Genomic DNA, 18,612 nt, shown 5'->3' with positions numbered 1-18,612 from the left:
AAATTCATAAAACAGTTTTAAAATGCAAAATTGAGCGGCTTTTAGCACATTCACTATGCTGTGCAACTACCACCTCTATCTGATTCTTAAACATAATTCTTATCCCTCCAAAAACCCCATATCCATTAAGCAGCTACTTTCTGCTCCCCTCCTCTAAATATTCCCTGGTCTCCACCAATCTGCTCTCTCTCTAAGAATTTACCTGAGATATTCTACACAAACGGAATCAAACAGTATGTGACCTACTGAGTCTGGCTTCTTTTACTCAGCATAATGTTTCTGAGGTTCATCCACACTGTAGCATGTGTCAGTATTTCACTGCTGCTATGGCTGAGTAGTATTTCATTGTACAGATACACCAGATTTATTTATCTATTCATCCATTGATGGACTTTTGGGTTGTTTCTACCTTTTCATTATTGTGAACAATACTGCTGTGAACATTCATGTGTAAGTATCCGTATATTTGTTTTCAATTCTTTGGCGTAATACACCTAGGAGTGGAACTGCCGAGTTGTACAGTAATTCTAAAAGTATCTTTTTGAACAACTACTAGACTGTTTTCCACAGCAGCATTCAAGAGCTTTCAAAAGTGTCTACAACCCTGGTGAATTTCTTAAAATCTCTTTACAGTCTCCTAAAGTGGGCCTTAGAAAGCATCACTACGAACAAAGCTAGTGGAGGTGATGGAATTCCGATTGAGCTATTTCAAATCTTGAAAGATGATGCTGTGAGTGCTGCACTCAACATGCCAGCAAATTTGGAAAACTCAGCAGTGGCCACAGGACTGGAAAAGGTCAGTCTTCATTCCAATCCCAAAGAAAGGCAATGCCAAAGAATGCTCAAACTACCGCACAATTGCACTCATCTCACACACTAGTAAAGTCATGCTCAAAATTCTCCAAGCCAGGCTTCAGCAATATGTGAACCATGAACTCCCAGATGTTCAAGCAGGTTTTAAAAAAGGCAGAGGCACCAGAGATCAAATTGCCAACATCCGCTGGATCATGGAGAAAGCAAGAGAGTTCCAGAAACATCTATTTCTGCTTCATTGACTATGCCAAAGCCTTTGACTGTGTGGATCACAATAAACTGTGGAAAATTCGGAAAGAGATGGGAATACCAGACCACCTGACCTGCCTCTTGAGAAACCTATATGCAGGTCAGAAAGCAACAGTCAGAACTGTACATGGAACAACAGACTGGTTCCAAATAGGAAAAGGAGTACTTCAAGGCTGTATATTGTCACCTTGCTTATTGAACTTATATGCAGAGTACATCATGAGGAACGCTGGGCTGGATGAAGCACAAGCTGGAATCAAGATTGCTGGGAGAAATATCAATAACCTCAGATATGCAGATGACACTACCCTTATGGCAGAATGTGAAGAGGAACTCAAAAGCCTCTTGATGAAAGTGAAAGAGGAGAGTGAAAAGGTTGGCTTGAAGCTCAACATTCAGAAAACAAAGATCATGGCATCTGGTCCCATCACTTCATGGGAAATAGATGGGGAAACAGTGGAAACAGTGTCAGACTTTATTTTTTGGGGCTCCAAAATCACTGCAGATGCTGACTGCAGCCATGAAATTAAAAGACGCTTAGCTGAAGCTGCAATACTTTGGCCACCCCATGCGACGAGTTGACTCACTGGAAAAGATTCTGATGCTGGGAAAGGTTGGGGGTGGGAGGAGAAGGGGACGACGGAGAATGAGATGGCTGGATGGCATCACCGACTCTGTGGACATGAGTTTGAGTGAACTCCGGGAATTGGTGATGGACAGGGAGGCCTGGCGTGCTGTGATTCATGGGGTCACGGAGTCGGACACGACTGAGTGACTGAACTGAACTGAACTCCTTGGAAGGAAAGTTATGACCAACCTTGATAGTATATTAAAAAGCAGAGACATTACTTTGCCAACAAAGTTTCGTCTAGTCAAGGCTATGGTTTTTCCCGTGGTCATGTATGGATGTGAGGGTTGGACTGTGAAGAAAGCTGATCGCTGAAGAATTGATGCTTTTGAACTGTGGTGCTGGAGAAGACTCTTGAGAGTCCCTTGGACTGCAAGGAGATCCAACCAGTCCATTCTAAAGGAGATCGATCAATCCTTGGTGTTCATTGGAAGGACTGATGCTAAAGCTGAAACTCCAATACTTTGGCCACCTCATGTGACGAGTTGACTCACTGGAAAAGACTCTGATGCTAGGAAAGGTTGGGGGCGGGAGGAGAAGGGGATGACAGAGAATGAGATGGCTGGATGGCATCACCGACTCTGTGGACATGAGTTTGAGTGAACTCTGGGAGTTGGTGATGGACAAGGAGGCCTGGCGTGCTATGATTCATGGGGTCGCGGAGAGTTGGACACGACTGAGCAACTGTACTGAACTGAACTGAACCCAGAGTAAGCCTCTGACTGTGTGGATTACAACGAACTGTGGAAAATTCTGAAAGAGATGGGAATCCCAGACCACCTAACCTGCCTCCTGAGAAATCTGTATGCAGGTCAAGAAGCAATAGTTAGAACTGGACATCGAACAGACTGGTTCCAAATTGGGAAAAGAGTACATCAAGCCTGAATATTGTCACCCTACTTATTTAACTTATATGCAGAATACATCATGCAAAATGCCGGCTGAATGAAGCACTAGCTGGAATCAAAATTGCCAGGAGAAATACCAATAACCTCAGATATGCAGATGACACCACCCTTACGACAGAAAGCAAAGAGGAACTAAAGAGCCTCTTGACGAAAGTGAAAGAGTGGAGTGAAAAAGTTGGCTTAAAATTCAACATTCAGAAAACTAAGTTCATGGCATCCAGTCCCATCACTTCATGGCTAACAGATGGGGAAACAATGAAAACAGTGACAGACTTTACTTTCTTGGGCTCCAAAATCACTGCAGATGGTGACTGCAGCCATGAAATTAAAATACACTTGCTCCCTGGAAGAGAAACTATGACCAACCTAGACAGCATATTAAAAAGCAGAGACATTACTTTGCCAACAAAGGTCCGTCTAGTCAAAGCCATGGTTTTTCCAGTAGTCGTGTATGGATGTGAGAGTTGGGACTATAAAGAAAGCTGAATTGATGCTTTTGAACTGTGGTGTTGGAGAAGACTCTTGAGAGTCCCTTGAGCTGCAAAGAGATCCAACCAGTCTGTCCTAAAGGAAATCAATCCTAAATATTCACTGGAAGGACTGACGCTGAAGCTCCCAATACTTTGGCCACCTGATGTGAAGAACTGACTCACTGGAAAAGACCCTGATGCTGGGAAAGACTGAAGGTGGGTGGAGAAGGGGACAACAGAGGATGAGATGGTTGGATGGCACCACCGACTCAATGGACATGAGTTTGAGCATCCTTCAGGAGCTGTTGATGAATAGGGAAGCCTGGTATTCTGCAGTCCATGGGGTAGCAGAAAGTCAGACACGACTGAGTGACTGAACTGAACTGAACCCAAGAGTGCGAAAGTAGATTTTAACACACACACGAAAATTTCCTACACTGAAAATCTTTCCGCTTTAGTAGCAAAAATGAAAGCAAAGTTACACTAACGCCCAGAATTCTAACATCTGTATATGTTGGCTTCAAATGGATAATGCAGCAACTGGTATACACTTGTATACTTCTCAAAGTGAGAAAAAATAACTGAACTAAAAATAGTCAAACCTATAATTTGTGCCTTAGGAGGAAACAAGCTTCTGACTTCAGTACCTTCTAAAAAGGAGTGGACAATAAAAAAATTAGTCCTATTCCACTGGATAAAACTAGGGTAATACTGGACCATAATGTGTCTGAATCTAACAGATTAAGACTACTCTACAATTGGCTGATACCATTTCAATAATAATCTAAGCTTCACTCCTCTAACTCCCCTACAAAAAAAAAACTTTTGAGTTACACCTCAGTCAAGGTCTGAAAAGACTAATATACAGTACTCAGGCTCTGACTATCTGAAGGACAATATTCCAAAACTCATGAAAAATATCCACCACTGTGCCAAGGTAAAGGCACTGCTGAACAGGGTGACTGGTGCAATTTTTATGTTTTTTTTCCTTTATGATCTTCTTCACTCTTCATGTGATCACTCTTAAGAACACTTAATTCAGCTGTTCAACAGCAAAGCTGTAATTTCTCCATGATAAAGACATAAAATATATTATAAACTATTGAGAGTTAACCTGTGAACACAAACTGACTTCTGAAAAGGTGCCAAGATTGAAGGGAGAAAATAGTCTTTCAACAAATGGTTCTGAGGCAACTGGATAGCCACATGCAAAAAAATGAAGTTGAACCTTTACCTTATAAATTATATAGAAATGTAAAACCTCAAAAAGGATCAAAGAACTAATAGCTAAAATTATAAAATTCTTAGAAGAAAATATAGGCATAAATCTTTGTGGCCTTGAATTAGGCAATGCTTTCTTTAAAGTAACATGAAAAGAAAACAGACAAATTGCACTTGGTCAAATTAAAGACATTTGTCCCTCAAAGAATACACTTAAGAAAGTAAAAGGATGACTTATAGAAAAAGAGAAAATGCTTGCAAATCATATATCTGACAAGGAACTAGCATCAGAATACAAAACAACTATCACAATTGAACAAGGCAAACAACCTAATGAACAAGTAAAAAAGGACTTAAGCAGATATTCCTCCAAAGACATACAGAAGACCAATAAGCATACTAAAAAATGCTCAGTATCATTAGTCATTAAGGAAATACAAATCAAAACCACGAGATATCACACTCACAACTGACAGAATGACTATTATTCAAAAGGCAAGAAATAACAAGTGTTGATAAGGATGTGGAGAAAAGGGAACCCTCGTGTACTGTTGGTAGGAATGTATACTGCTGCAGTCATCATGGAAAACAGTATGGAGATTCCTCAAAATATTAAAAATAAAACTATCATATGATCCAGCAATTCCACTCCTGGGTATTTATCCAAAGAAAACAAAAATACTGATTAGAAAATATATGCATGCCCTTATGTTCACTGCAGCATCATTTACAATTGTCAAAATACAAAAGTAACCCAAGTGTCATCAACAGATGAATGGATGTGGTATATGTGTATGCATGGAATATTAAGTCATAAAAAAGAATGAAATCTTGCCATTTGCAACAACACAGATGGCCTTAGAGAGCATTGTGCTAAGTGAAGTAAGTCAGAGAAAGACAAATATTATATTGTTTTACTTATATGTGGAATATAAAAAATAAATGAACAAACATAAGAAAACAGAAATAGTTGTAGATATAGAAAATCAACAGGTAATCACCAGAGGGGAGGGTAGTGAGGGGAGGAAAGAAATATGTGAGGGACCTTAAGAGGTATAAACTTGCAGCTATAAAATAAATGAGTCATAGGTATGAAAGATATAGTGTGGCAATCTAGTCTAATAATTATATATCTTTTTATGGTGACATAGCATAAACAGACTTACCATGGTGACCATTTTGAAATGTATAGGAATATCATATCACTATGCTGTATAATAGGAAATAACACAGTGTTGCAGGTCAATTATACTTCAAAACAGACGAATTTATGAAAAAGATCAAATCCGTGGTTACCAGAAGTGGGGGCAGGGGGAAAATGGGATGAAGATGGTCAAAAGATAGAAACTTGCATTTCTAAGTAGTAGAGATATAATGCACAATATGATAAACATAGTTCACACTGCTAAGAGTTACATAAAAAAGTTAAATGAGTTCTTTTCTCATCACAAGAAAAAATGTTTCTATTTAGTTCTGTATCTATTCAAAATGATAGATGTTTACCAAGCCATCATTATTATAACCCTTTTAGGATGCATGTAAGTCAGATCATTATGCTGCAATCTTTGAACTTACACAGTGCTATGTGTCAGTTTTATCTCAATAAAACTGAAAGAAAAACTATTTAAAAATAAACTTCACATATTGGAAATTAGAATAATGAACATTATATAGGATTATATCACTACTAATACTCACAGAACATTAATCTTATCTAGAAATAAGTAACATTATTGTGCTTTTATCTTTCTGGAATTCTTTTCAGAAACCTAACTAGTCCACCTTGCAGAATGTTTTGTATTATTCTGACTAACCTATATTACACTGAAAATCCACATTTGAAAAGTTTTTATTTAAAACCATCAAAAAACAAGTTGACTACATAATCAATTTTTTAAAAAAAGGTAGTAACAAGTGTTGGCAAAGACATGGAGAAACTGAAACCCTCATACAACTATGGGAAACTAAAGCGATGCAGCTGCTATGGAAAACAGTTTGGTGATCCTTCAAAAAGTTAAACACAGAATTAAACACGACCAAGTATTTCCATTCCTAAGTACATACTGAAGATAAGGAAAAATATGTGTTCAAACAAACACTTGTACATAAACATTTCCAAAAGCAACATTTGTAACAGCCAAAAACCCATACATCTATCAACTGATGAATGGATAAACAAAATGTGGTATATCATACTATATAATTAATCAGTCACAAAATATTAGCCATAAAAAGGAACTCAATTCTGATGTATACCACAACAGAGATGAATCTTAAAATCAACATCCTTAGTGAAATAAAACATAAACAAAAAGCCATATATCATATGATTCTATTTAAATAAAATACCCAGAAAAGGTAAATTCATACAAACAGAAAGCAGACTGGTGGCTGAAAGAAACTGGAGCTAAGGGAATGGGGAATGACTGATTAATGGGTACGTGGTTTCTTTCTGCCATGGTGAAGACATTCATGAACTAGATATTGGTGACAGTTGCACACACTAAGGAAAAACAAGTTAACCCACAAAACTCTACCCTGCAACAGATTGCAAAACCCCATCCACGTGAAAGAGCAGAACCCACTTTCAGGACAGCCCAGTTCCTCTCAAACTTTAACGGATGTATGCATCACCTGGTGATCGTGTTAACACCCAGATTATGATTCAGTAGTTCTAGGGTGGGGTGTGAGATTTTTGCCTAATTTAGCTAGTAGGTGACATGCATGCATCTGGTCTAGGACCATACTCTGAGTAGCAAGACTCTAGAACAATGGTCTTTACATACATTTTAGAAGAAAATATAACACCTATCAAAAAATTTAAAACACAATATAATGTGTATTTATTTTACACACTAGGTAACGGAACTACTATAGTAATAGAGACCATGTATTAAAAATAATACAGAAAATATCTACTTATTTTCAGCATGGAGTAACAAGGACTGGGTTTACCTACCCACCTGTAACAACTGCAAAACAGGATAAAATATGTGAAACAATGATTTCAGATATTGAATAATCACAGAGTAATCCCTGAGAAGAGGGAAGTAAATGACATAATCTCAGATTATTGTCCACAGAGTTTCCAAGTCACAGTTCCAGGAGATGAACCTTGAAGGTTTTCTGAAGTTAAGCAGACAGTGGGAGTCTGGGGAAGCCATGGCAGCTACACTGCAGCTCAATAACCAGAGAGGAAAGAGGTAGACAAAGGGAAAGCTCTAAACATCTGCTGAACATCCTGGTGTCTTCAAGTAATAATCAGTGAATAAGTGTGAGGAAACAACTTGAAGCAATGGGAAAAAACAACCAAATGGAGTGGAACTAAAAAATGATACAATCTTCAGAGCTGGGAGTAACTCAGGTTAACACTAGCCATGGTGGAAAAATTCATAATTCACAAGATACTGGCTAGAATACCAAGAAATATATTAAAAAGTGGAGAAAAGTAGCCTTAAGTTAAATGCTTCTCTAGTCCTGCCTAAAAATCACAAAAGCCTTGAAAGAACTACATTCTTCTCCAAGTAACTGTATCCCACAACAAAGCTCAAGAATATTAACAGAAATGCAAAAATAGTCATCACCCAAGAAGGTAAAATTCACAATGTCTTGTGAATTAAAAAATAGAAGGAGGCAAATATAACATATAATAAGGAGTAAAAATAAATGAAAAGGCATCCAAATGAGACAGAAAACAGAATCAGTAAATGAGGACACAGAAAATTACCATTACAGTATAACTATTCTATATATTTAAGAAAACTGAGGAAAGATTAAATAGCATGCTTAAAAGAAATACTAAAAATATTAAAAGAAGTGAACCAAAATTTTAGCACAAAAAATCTAAATCTGAGATGAAATAAACTGGATAGAATTTAAATCAAATTAGACATTACAAAAAAAAAAAGAATAAACTTAAAGCTGTCCAAAATGAAACACAGAGAATAAACAAAAAATAATAATAAGTATCAGTGAGCTCTGAGACAACTTAAAATGACTAATACAAGTTTAACTGAGGTCCTCTGAATACTAAAAAGGGGTACTATTTTAAGCAAAAAATAGTTGAAATTTTTCCAAATCTGATGAAAACAAACAAACCCACAATCTGAGAAGCCGAACAAATTCAAGCATAAGAAATATGAGAAGAATTTTATGTAAAGTCACATCATAATTAAACTGCCAAAAGTCAGTGATGAAATTAAAAACAGCCAAACATTGCATCAGAGCAGTATGTAAAGCAGCAGGAAAATCCTGATGTATAATGAAGGGAAAAGTCAATTAATTAAAACAGATCAGGAAACAACACAAATGATAGTAATAGTAAGAAGGAATATTCAAACAGTTTTTAAACTGTATTCTGTTCGAGAAGCTGGAGGAAAGTTAAGTAGACACATGGAAAACAATAAACATACATACAAATGAACTTCTAGCAAAGAAAACTATACATGTCTCACTGAAAAGGATTAAGGGCAGATTAGGTAATACAGAAGCAAAGATTAATACATCTGAAGATAGAGCATGAGAAAATACCTGAAATAAAACACAGAAAAAATGAACACAGCATTAGTGAATCATGACCTATATTCATGATTGATGGGAAATTTACAGCACTAAGTATCTATATTAGAAAAGGAAAGGTCTGAAATCAATGACCTCACCTGCTTCCTTTAAAAAACTAGAAAAAGATCAAATGAAGCCCAGAGTAGTAAGAAAGGAAATAAAAAGTCTAAATTTACTTACAGAAACCAAATAGAGAAAATTTAAACTTTTAAAGAGTACGGGAAGAAACAAAGCTATCTTAAGATTCGATTTTAAAACTACAAAGAGAGCAAGAGAAGAAAAAAGAACAGAGGGAAACTACAAAACAGCCAGAAAACAATTAGCAAAATGGCATTACCTACACACTTACCAATAGTAAAATGTAAATGAACTAATTCTCCAATCAAAAGACAGAATGTTTGAATGGATTAAAAAAAACAAGATCCAGCTACATGCTGCGTATAGGAGACTCACTTCAGATGTAGGACACACAGACTCAAAAGTGAAGGAATGGAAAAAGATATTCCATGCAAACAAACCAAAAGAAAGTCTTGGTAGCTACACTTACATAAAACAAAATAAACTTTAAAACTGTAACAACATACAAAGAAGAACATTACATAATGATAAAGGGGCCAGACCAACATGACGATATAGTATTTATAAACATTTATGCACCCAACACAAGAGGACCTAAATGTACACAGCAAGTATTAACAGGACTAAAATCCCATTTAAAAAGAAAGCTACTCACTCAGCGCAAACAGTTTTTCCTGCTGATGTATGTGCAGATACTAAAACAGACTGGTTATTATCAACACACTGAATGGCTTCTCTTTGAAAAGCATCAAGAATGAATGGATATTCCTATAAAAAAAATTAATATATGTATGAAGATACCTTGCCACATCAGAACATACTTAAAACCAAGAGATGCTACCCCCAGAAGCGTTACAGAAGCATTTGTGAGTCTATTTGGGAAACATTCTATCCACTAGAGAAAATTAGGAAGAATTAAAAAGAAAACTTTAATGAGACAGAATATAAGTTATTTCTGCTGTCGGTGATGGGACAGGGAGGGCTGGTGTGCTGCAACTCATGGGATCACAAAGAGTCGGACATGACTGAGCGACTGAACTGAACTGAATCTTTCAATTATTATATTATGCTTACACATATACTAATTACAACACAACGATTACTACCATATATTAAGAACATGCTTTATGGGAGGCACTGTGGAACACATTTCCCATATATTAATCTCCACAGCAACTCCTAACATAGGTGTAGTTTTCTTTCCCAGATGGGAACACCGAGAGTCTGAAAAGTCAAGTCCTCAATGAAGTTCACTCAGCAGAGGCAGAATAATACATCTATCAGACTTTAAAAATTCAAGTTTACTGCACTTTTTACTTAAAGTTTAAGTTTACTTTACTGCCTTTTTTACTTAAAGAAAATGACCTGGAAAACCTACTCTCTTACAGTCTATCAGGGATTCAAAATGCATTTAGTATCAGCATTAAAGTTTCATTAGAAGCTTGTTAGGCTCCAGAACTGTATGCAAAACATACTGTACATATGCATTTTTTTCTAGAGAAAGATTGATACTTTTCATTAGATTCTTTGAAATGCCTGAGAATTATGCTTAAAAATCCTTTCACATGAGGCTTAGTTTTTAGTACGGTTGTTTACTGATTTGGTTCTCACCATATCTGACTTCAAGTGGAGGCTACATACACATACACACACACACACAGAAATATAAAAACCTCATTTTAAAGTTTACCTTTAAGATTTTTAGAAAAACAGACTCAGAAAACTGTACCAACTGTACCGCTCAAGGTACAAACCTTTGCAGCTTTTCCAACTCGAGGTTTAAGTGGTAGATAATCTTCATCTGCAGGAAGTGCAACCTGATGTTTGGAAAAAAAAAAAATTTACCATTCAAGAATTGATGCATTCAGCATACCATAATTAATGATGGTTTGAAAAAAAAGATGATGAACTAAAGTGTTGCTGACAGTCTTAGACACTACAAAATTAAATAACCATCTTCAAGAACAAGGCAAATTCAAACGTTACAACATTCAAAAAAAGTGTTTACCTAATAGTTATGTAATCAAAAGCATTTAAGTCTACCTCCAGAAAGAAACTGTGTTTATTAAGGCCTAGGACTTATCTCCGGAGAAGGCAATGGCAAGCCACTCCAGTACTCTTGCCTGGAAAATCCCATGGATGGAGGAGCCTGGTGGGCTGCAGTCCATGGGGTCGCTAGGGGTCGGACACGACTGAGCGACTTCACTTTCACACATTGGAGAAGGAAATGGCAACCCACTCCAGTGTTCTTGCCTGGAGAATCCCGGGGACAGGGGAGCCTGGTGGGCTTCCGTCTATGGGGTCACACAGAGTCGGACACGACTGAAGTGACTTAGCAGCAGCAGCAGCAGGACTTATCTCAGATATCTCTGTATATTCTATATCTAATGTACTTCTTGATATTAATGAATGCTCAAAAAAGCTGAATGGACATAAAAAGGGATGCCACTATATGAAAGAAAACTATGTAGAATAAAGTATTCCCTGGAACAGGAAATTAATTTTTCTCTAGTGAAGATTAAGATCCGCAGAGCAGTTCACAATATACCTAATTCCCAAGATTTAAGCCAAGTTGTGTATAAATAATCAACAAGGGCAAAGTAAGGTACACAAAGAAGTCAGAAATCATTTCTAAGAGCAAAATTTCAACAAACAATTATGAGATAAGCTTAGTTGTCTTAGAAATATTGAGAGATTGTTGCTAAACTTGCAATTTAATTGCCATCAAGATGACGTGTGCAGCATTTCAAAAAGCAGTAAGTGGAACCTGACTATAATTAAGTGAAGTAATGAATTATGAAACCTAATGAAAAGTATCTAATATAATGAATGTGTTAAAAGAGATGTGACACTCTAAATGGAATCTATAAAGGGGTAGAATTTGGAAGCTTATCCAGCACGCATTACAAAAGGGTAAATTTAGGAGGTGTTTTTATTAGTGAATGATCCTTTCTGGGGGATAGGAATAGTTTTCATCAATCTTTCCCTTAAGACTACATATTCTTCACTGAGAAACTTCTAGTAGTTTCTGATTTCCAGGTAGTTTGATAGTAAGAGGATTACTTATCCATTAATATTAGGAAATGTCCTCCTTTTGCTACACTATACCATGAGTATGAAAGTGACTCTGTTCGAAAGAGCACAATCGCTGGCACACTGACAAAATCAAATTTCTGAATCTGAAAATCTTGGGACTAGATCCTCAATCATGGTGTGACCCAATTTCACTTCCCTCACATTTCTCCTTGATACTCGCTATGACATGAACAAAAAACATTAACACAAAGCAATTAAGATTTTAACATCTCTGAGATTTAATAGCAACAACAACAAATTGTGTTTTCACATGTATGAGAATCAGTTTTATTTTTATTCTCTGAAAACAGTGTAACACTAACATAAGACAGATAGGGAGAAGAGAAACCTACAGGGACTAAGGAGTCAAAAAAAAAGAAAACCAACAGAAAAATAAAAAAATCAAACAGACTTAGCAGTTAGTTATTGGCGATTTTTGCCAGAATAGTTAGAAAAACATGGAGAAAGAAGAAATCTCACTACAGTAGATTAAAAGATGACTGGAAGGCTAGGAAGCTGAGCAGGGATTTTCTAAGCAGAGCAATCAATAACACCTCTGAAAAGAAAGACTGTATACTTTTTTGTGTGTGTGGTGTTTCTCTTTACATTCAGTGAATAATAAAATGTGCCTGGCGTTCAAAAGATGCCAATGAGTAACCACAATGGTGCTCAATGAGTAACCACAATGGTGAAGAAGAAAAACAACACAGCAGTTAAAAGGAAAACACAACAAAAGAGAAGCTTTTAAATATTCGTATGCTGATAAGAAAGGGAAAACAGAAAAGGAAACCCTCAAAACAGCCAAGGGAAAATGGAGTGATCCAAGCCTTTCCAAGTCTTTGTGGAGGCAGGATAAGATACTACCAAGAACGCTGACAGAGCAACCCTCCTCACCCTAAACAATGCAGTGCCTTTTCCTTGGAGTGGATGTGACTCCAACTTGGTATCTTTGAACCCCTAAATAAAGCAAAAGGTAAGCTGACCTGCTAAAAAAGTGAGAGGAGATGACAGGATGTAGGGTTTGAGGATAATCATGAAGGAGGACAGAATGAACCCCTGACCTCCTGAGAGTTAAATTTATGTTTGGCTTTTCTTTCCCATCTTTTTAAGACCACAGCTTCAAAGAGGGTCTCACGTAAGTGTTAAATGTATGATCTAATGGATATTATACCCACCAAACTAAGTGCTATTCTAAAGGAACATAAAGAAATTTCAGTTAAAAAAATAAGTATTTTTTTAAAAAAGGCTCCAAATCTACATCAAAAGCAATTTCTGCTAATCTGGAATTATTCTGCTTATTCAATAAAGACTTCTAGTAAGATTCCCCAATTATCTGTAGTAATAACTTGTCAGGTTACATGGTAAAGGCAAAGGGGCTTAATAAAAAGAGCTAGTGTTACAGTTTCCTTATGTCCTTTCCAATCAAACGCTCAGAGATAAAGGGTTACTACAAGCTATCCGTGACCACCATCTTGTGGCGAAACAATGAAACTGCAATGTATCGGTTGTCAGAGCAAGATGAAAAAGCACAGAACCTGTAAAACATCACGGTTACTTGACTTTAGGAGCATGGAAATGAACACCTACTAAATACCTACTCTGTGCTGGGTATCTTACCTAATTTTCTTATATAATCTTCAGAACAATCCCATGATGTAAATCTTATTATTCTAAATTTACAAATTAGAAAACTAACATCAGAGGTTAAGAAATTTATCCAAGACTGTATTTAGGAAAAGCACTGTCAGTATCTGAGCTCAGGTCTGAATACAAAACCCCAGCTCCTTCCACTAGACTATGTACTGTGCAGAAAAGCTACTTATTGTTTCCAAAGCCCTTTAAGGCTAAACCCCTTGCTCATTAGACTAGATAATGCAAAGCAAAATCTCACTTACACCACCAACTTAATCATACACTGTGCTTACCTCATGCGTACACCCTTCGACAGTTTCAACTGACTGTACCTTGACTCTGGGCATCAGGTCAGCCAAACTTAAAAAAAATTATTAAAATTACATTAAAATACATTAAAATATTGATAAATTACTGAGAATTATATAGGCTGAGAATTCAAAATGATCAGCAAGCATCTCTTATTACAAATACAAAACAAAGAAACTCCACATAATTATCCAAAGAATTATGTTAACTTAGTTCCAGTGACTATTTTAAATAAAAAGTAACTCTACAAAGCATTATCATTACTTCAAAACACAAAGATGCTTATAAAAACCATTACATGATAGAAAGTATAAAATAAACTAGCCTAATAAAGATGTTGCTACGATTTTTAAGTGTTCCTTAGTCTCATCAGAATCCTAGGTTTTACTCATCTAGGTTCTCTGTTTACTCTTAAAGGACATGACGATGGATAAATTAAAGAAAAATAGATGTATTTCTGCCCAAGATTTATTATCCTCTCATCGATTGTACTTGACTTTTACTTTAAAACAATAACCTATTCCCCTAGCTTGGACAAATGGTGCATCTTAAATGTTTCAGGGACACATCTATCACCATCTATAGTATCTACTTTTGCTAGTTACGACAACAGCTAACTGGTTAAACAAACAAACAAAAAAACACTGGAGTAAATTTTCCATTGTAGTGCCAAGCTAGAATATAGCAAACAAGGAGGGAAAAGCAAAGTCAGGATCATCGTAACAACAGTAAACAGGTCAACCTAAGAAACTAGCATCAATATCTAGAAAGTTTCAACTTTTCAAATGAGAGAAACATCAACTATTTCAACATCAGATATCCATGGGTCTCCCTCGTTGACAGCAGTCTTAAGATTCATAGCCACTCTACTGCTGCATGCAAGAGTGAAAAGCTAATTCCTCCTAATGCTCCTTCTCAAGTCAGTTTTATTCTTCCCTTTTATCCCACACTTCCAGTGGTCCTCTTCTTGAGACATTAACAAATAAATGAAATGTGTCATTTCTTCTTTTTAAAAAACTCAGGTTTCAGGACTTTCATGGTGGTCCAGTTGGTGAAGAATCCACCTGCAGATGCAGGGGACACAGGTTCCACCCCTGGTCTGGGTAGATCCCACATGCCATGGAGCAACTAAACCTGTGCACTGCAACTACTGAGCCCGTGTGCTGCAACTACTGAAGCCGGAATACCTAGAGCTCTTGCTCCGCAACAAGAGCAGCCACCGCAATAAGAAGCCAGTGCACTGCAATGAAGAGTAGCCCCTACCCCAGCAACTAGAGAAAGCCCACACCCAGCAACAAAGATCTTGTGCAGACCAAAAAAAAAAAAAAATCAAGCTTCAAGATTCTTTCTTAAAATTGGATTCAAAAATATTAAAAATCTTTCTTTTCTATACTGTTTTCCATTTCCCCAAACACAGAAAAACGTTATAGTTATATGTCTGAGTATATAAAGAATATTTACCTTCATTTTTCTCTAATTCAATAAACACATTCATAAAGTAACAACATATAAGCAACTTTCAAAATTACAGGTAACTACCCATCCAGAGTTACCAACATTTTGATAGTGGAAATACTACCTTAAATCTTCAGTTACTGACTCTTCCACCCTGGGTTTCTTTCCAAAAATAGGTTCTTCAGCACCCTCGAAGTCATGATCTCTCTTGTTTTTTCCAACATTAGTTGACTCTGATTGTAATTTACCATCAAAACATTTTCTGAAAAGTAAACAGGCTAGAATGAATTCTGAAACAGCACTTGTTACTTTAAGGGCAACTCCCATATAATACTATCCTTGTATAATATACACTATTACCAGAAAAAGTCACATAAATAGATGTTACAAACCAAAACTGGCTAGAGCCCAGAATACTCTAATTTTATTATTTATTTTTATTTTTCTAATAAAACTGAACATTACTCCTTTTTCATTTCATATTTTCTTGGAAATTGTTTTTAAAATATTTTGCAACACATTATCACATGAACATAACTACTAACACAATATTCTTAAAAGTTATAAAACACTGTTATACATTTACATGAGTACTTTCAATAAATATTTAATGCTTTTCTAATGGCATAACATCAGTATTTTGGAGAAAAAAATTTTTACGTGGTTGGATTTACTGGTTAAAAGTAGTGAAAATCAACAGTGCCTGGCAGACTGGACATCCATAGCGTAATTCAACCTGACCCTTCTGCTCATTTACACAAAAATCAATATCTATACTAGATCTAATTGTAAAAGGCAAAAACAACGAAGCCTCTAGAAAATAAACCAAGAAAACTATCTTTACGCTTTATTAAATGACATAAAATTATTAATCAAAAAGTAATTCTGATGAATTGGACTGCACTGAAACTAAGAGCTTCTGTAAATCAAAAGGTACTATTAAGAGAGGAGAGAGGTGGGGAGAGAGGTGGAAGCGTGGTTCAGGATGGGGGACACATGTACACCCATGTCTGATTCATGTCTATGTATGGCAAAAACCACTACAATACTGTAATTAGCCTCCAATTAAATTAATTAATTAAAAAAGAGGAAAGACAAAGTGAGAGAAAACACACATATAACTAACAAAAGGCATATATATCTAAAATCCTGGAAGACTACAAATTTAAAAAGATAACCCAATTTAAAAATGAGCAAAAGACTAGAACAGGCACTTTATAAAAGGATATCCAAATCACCAATAAGCATATGAAAAGAAGCTCAGAAACCATTAATTAAAGGAAAATGGAAATCAGACTATACAGTATCACAGACTCTTAAACTTTTGATCGCAGAATCCTTTTCCAGTCTAAAAGTTATTCAGTATTCCAAGGAATTTTGTTTATGTAGTCATACCTATTGATAGTTACCATATTATATTAACTATTAAAACTGAAAAAATTTTAAGTTTAGTTATTCATTTTAAAATGGCAATAACTATTAGAAGTTAGGGCTTCCCCAATGGCTCAGTGGGTAAGGAATCTATCTGCCTGCAATGCAAAGAGACATAGCAGATGTGGGTTCAATCCCTGGGTGCGGAAGATCGCCTGGAGAAGGAAATGGCAACCCACTCCAATATTTTTGCCTGGAAAATCCCATCAACAAAGGACCCTGGCAGGTTCCAGTCCATGGGGTCACAAAGAGTTGGACAAGACTGGGCACAAGGCAATGCTGAGGCATAACTGACCTGTTAGAAGTTAACAAAAATAACATTTTTGACAGAAAATAAGTATTTCCCCAAAAAGATTTAATTGAGAATAATGGCACTGTTTTCTATTATTCCAAGTCCCTTTAATGTCTAGCTTAATAGAAGACAGCTGAACTCTCATCTATTTCAACTTGGGATATGGTTTTGACTTAAGTATATGAAGAAAAATCCAGTCTCATATAGTTGAAAAGAAGCAGACTTTTCAGGTAACTGGGAATATTCCTCTGAACCCACATCAAAACTTAATCATACTGTAGCTAGAGCTACAGTCAAGAATTTTACAATGTTGAGCAAAAGCTAGACACAAAATAACATATATAAATCTATTTACATTACATCTACAAACAGGGGGGCAAAAAGTACATGTGGTTATCATGTAAGTCACTTTTCTGGGGGAAAAAGAGGAGGGATTTCTATAATATTCTATTTTTCGTCCCAAATGGGGTTACATTGGCATGGTCACTTTATAAAATTTTGTCCCATGACTTCCACACCTTTCTTACATGTTCTATTTCAATAGAAAAGTTTTTTTTTTTTAAGTTTTTTTTTTTTTTTAAAGAGTCAATGAATACTGCTGCTGCTAAGTCGCTTCAGTCGTGTCCGGCTCTGTGCTATCCCATAGATGGCAGCCCAATAGCCTCCATCATCCCTGGGATTCTCCAGGCAAGAACACTGGAGTGGGTTGCCATTTCCTTCTCCAATGCATGAAAATGAAAAGTGAAAGTGAAGTCGCTCGGTCTTGTCCGACCCTTAGAGACCCCATGGACCGCAGCCTACCAGGCTCTTCCCTCCATGGGATTTTCCAGGCAAGAGTACTGGAGTGGGATGCCATTGCCTTCTCCGCAATGAATACTAGTATTGATCTATATGCTATAATCTTTCTTTAACGAAGTTTATCTTTGATGCTTAGCAAAACCTGAAATACGTAAAACATCTCACTCTCAACTTAATGGAAAAGGTATTCATAGTTATCCCATATTACTTACATGAAATCTCCTTTGGACAAGCCATTAATAACTTTGGCTTTAAGTAAAAGAAGACATTTAAATGATAATTATGATTCCTCTAATTTTAACATTATTTGGTCTGAATTAGTAAACATCAACCAAACCATTGTAATAAAAGCCTACTAGCAGTTGATGATAACTATAAAACAAAGAAATATAGTTCCTATAACTTTGAGAAGCTTAAAACCTAACTTCATGGTGGAATATTTTCCTTCAGAAGAGTTCCATTATTCTTTAGTATTGTATTCTTATCTAAACAACTGAATCTGAAGCTAATCAAGTCTCTACATCAGTACTGTTTAAGGTATATATGTGCAATTACCAACGTAACTTTAAATTTCTAGTAACCATATTAAAATAGTTTCAAAAGAAGCCAATTTTAATATATTTCATTTAACTTCAAATATACTACATATTAAAATTTCAATATATAAAAATAAAAATGAACTACTGGATATTT

The 18,612-nt window shown here is 36.1% G+C and overlaps 1 protein-coding gene across 2 annotated transcripts in view; it reads right to left on the bottom strand.

The window, feature by feature from the left end:
* MTREX (Mtr4 exosome RNA helicase) overlaps positions 1 to 18,612 on the bottom strand; it is a 104,387-nt gene that overhangs the window by 82,006 nt on the left and 3,769 nt on the right. For both annotated transcript variants that reach the window (XM_088827690.1, XM_055422043.2), the window contains exons 2-5: positions 15,523 to 15,660; positions 13,928 to 13,994; positions 10,682 to 10,744; positions 9,583 to 9,695 (exon numbers count right to left, since the gene is read on the bottom strand). In XM_088827690.1, coding sequence (XP_088683816.1) covers positions 9,583 to 9,695; positions 10,682 to 10,744; positions 13,928 to 13,994; positions 15,523 to 15,660 — 381 coding nt within the window. The remainder of the gene's footprint in view (positions 1 to 9,582; positions 9,696 to 10,681; positions 10,745 to 13,927; positions 13,995 to 15,522; positions 15,661 to 18,612) is intronic.

This window comes from Moschus berezovskii, chromosome 18, assembly GCF_049115385.1.
Source record: "Moschus berezovskii isolate FMDL1 chromosome 18, NW_MosBer_1.0, whole genome shotgun sequence".
Lineage (NCBI taxonomy): Eukaryota > Metazoa > Chordata > Mammalia > Artiodactyla > Moschidae > Moschus > Moschus berezovskii.
The sequence above is the reverse complement of the archived record's forward strand: the minus strand, read 5'-3'. Positions and strand labels throughout refer to the sequence as shown.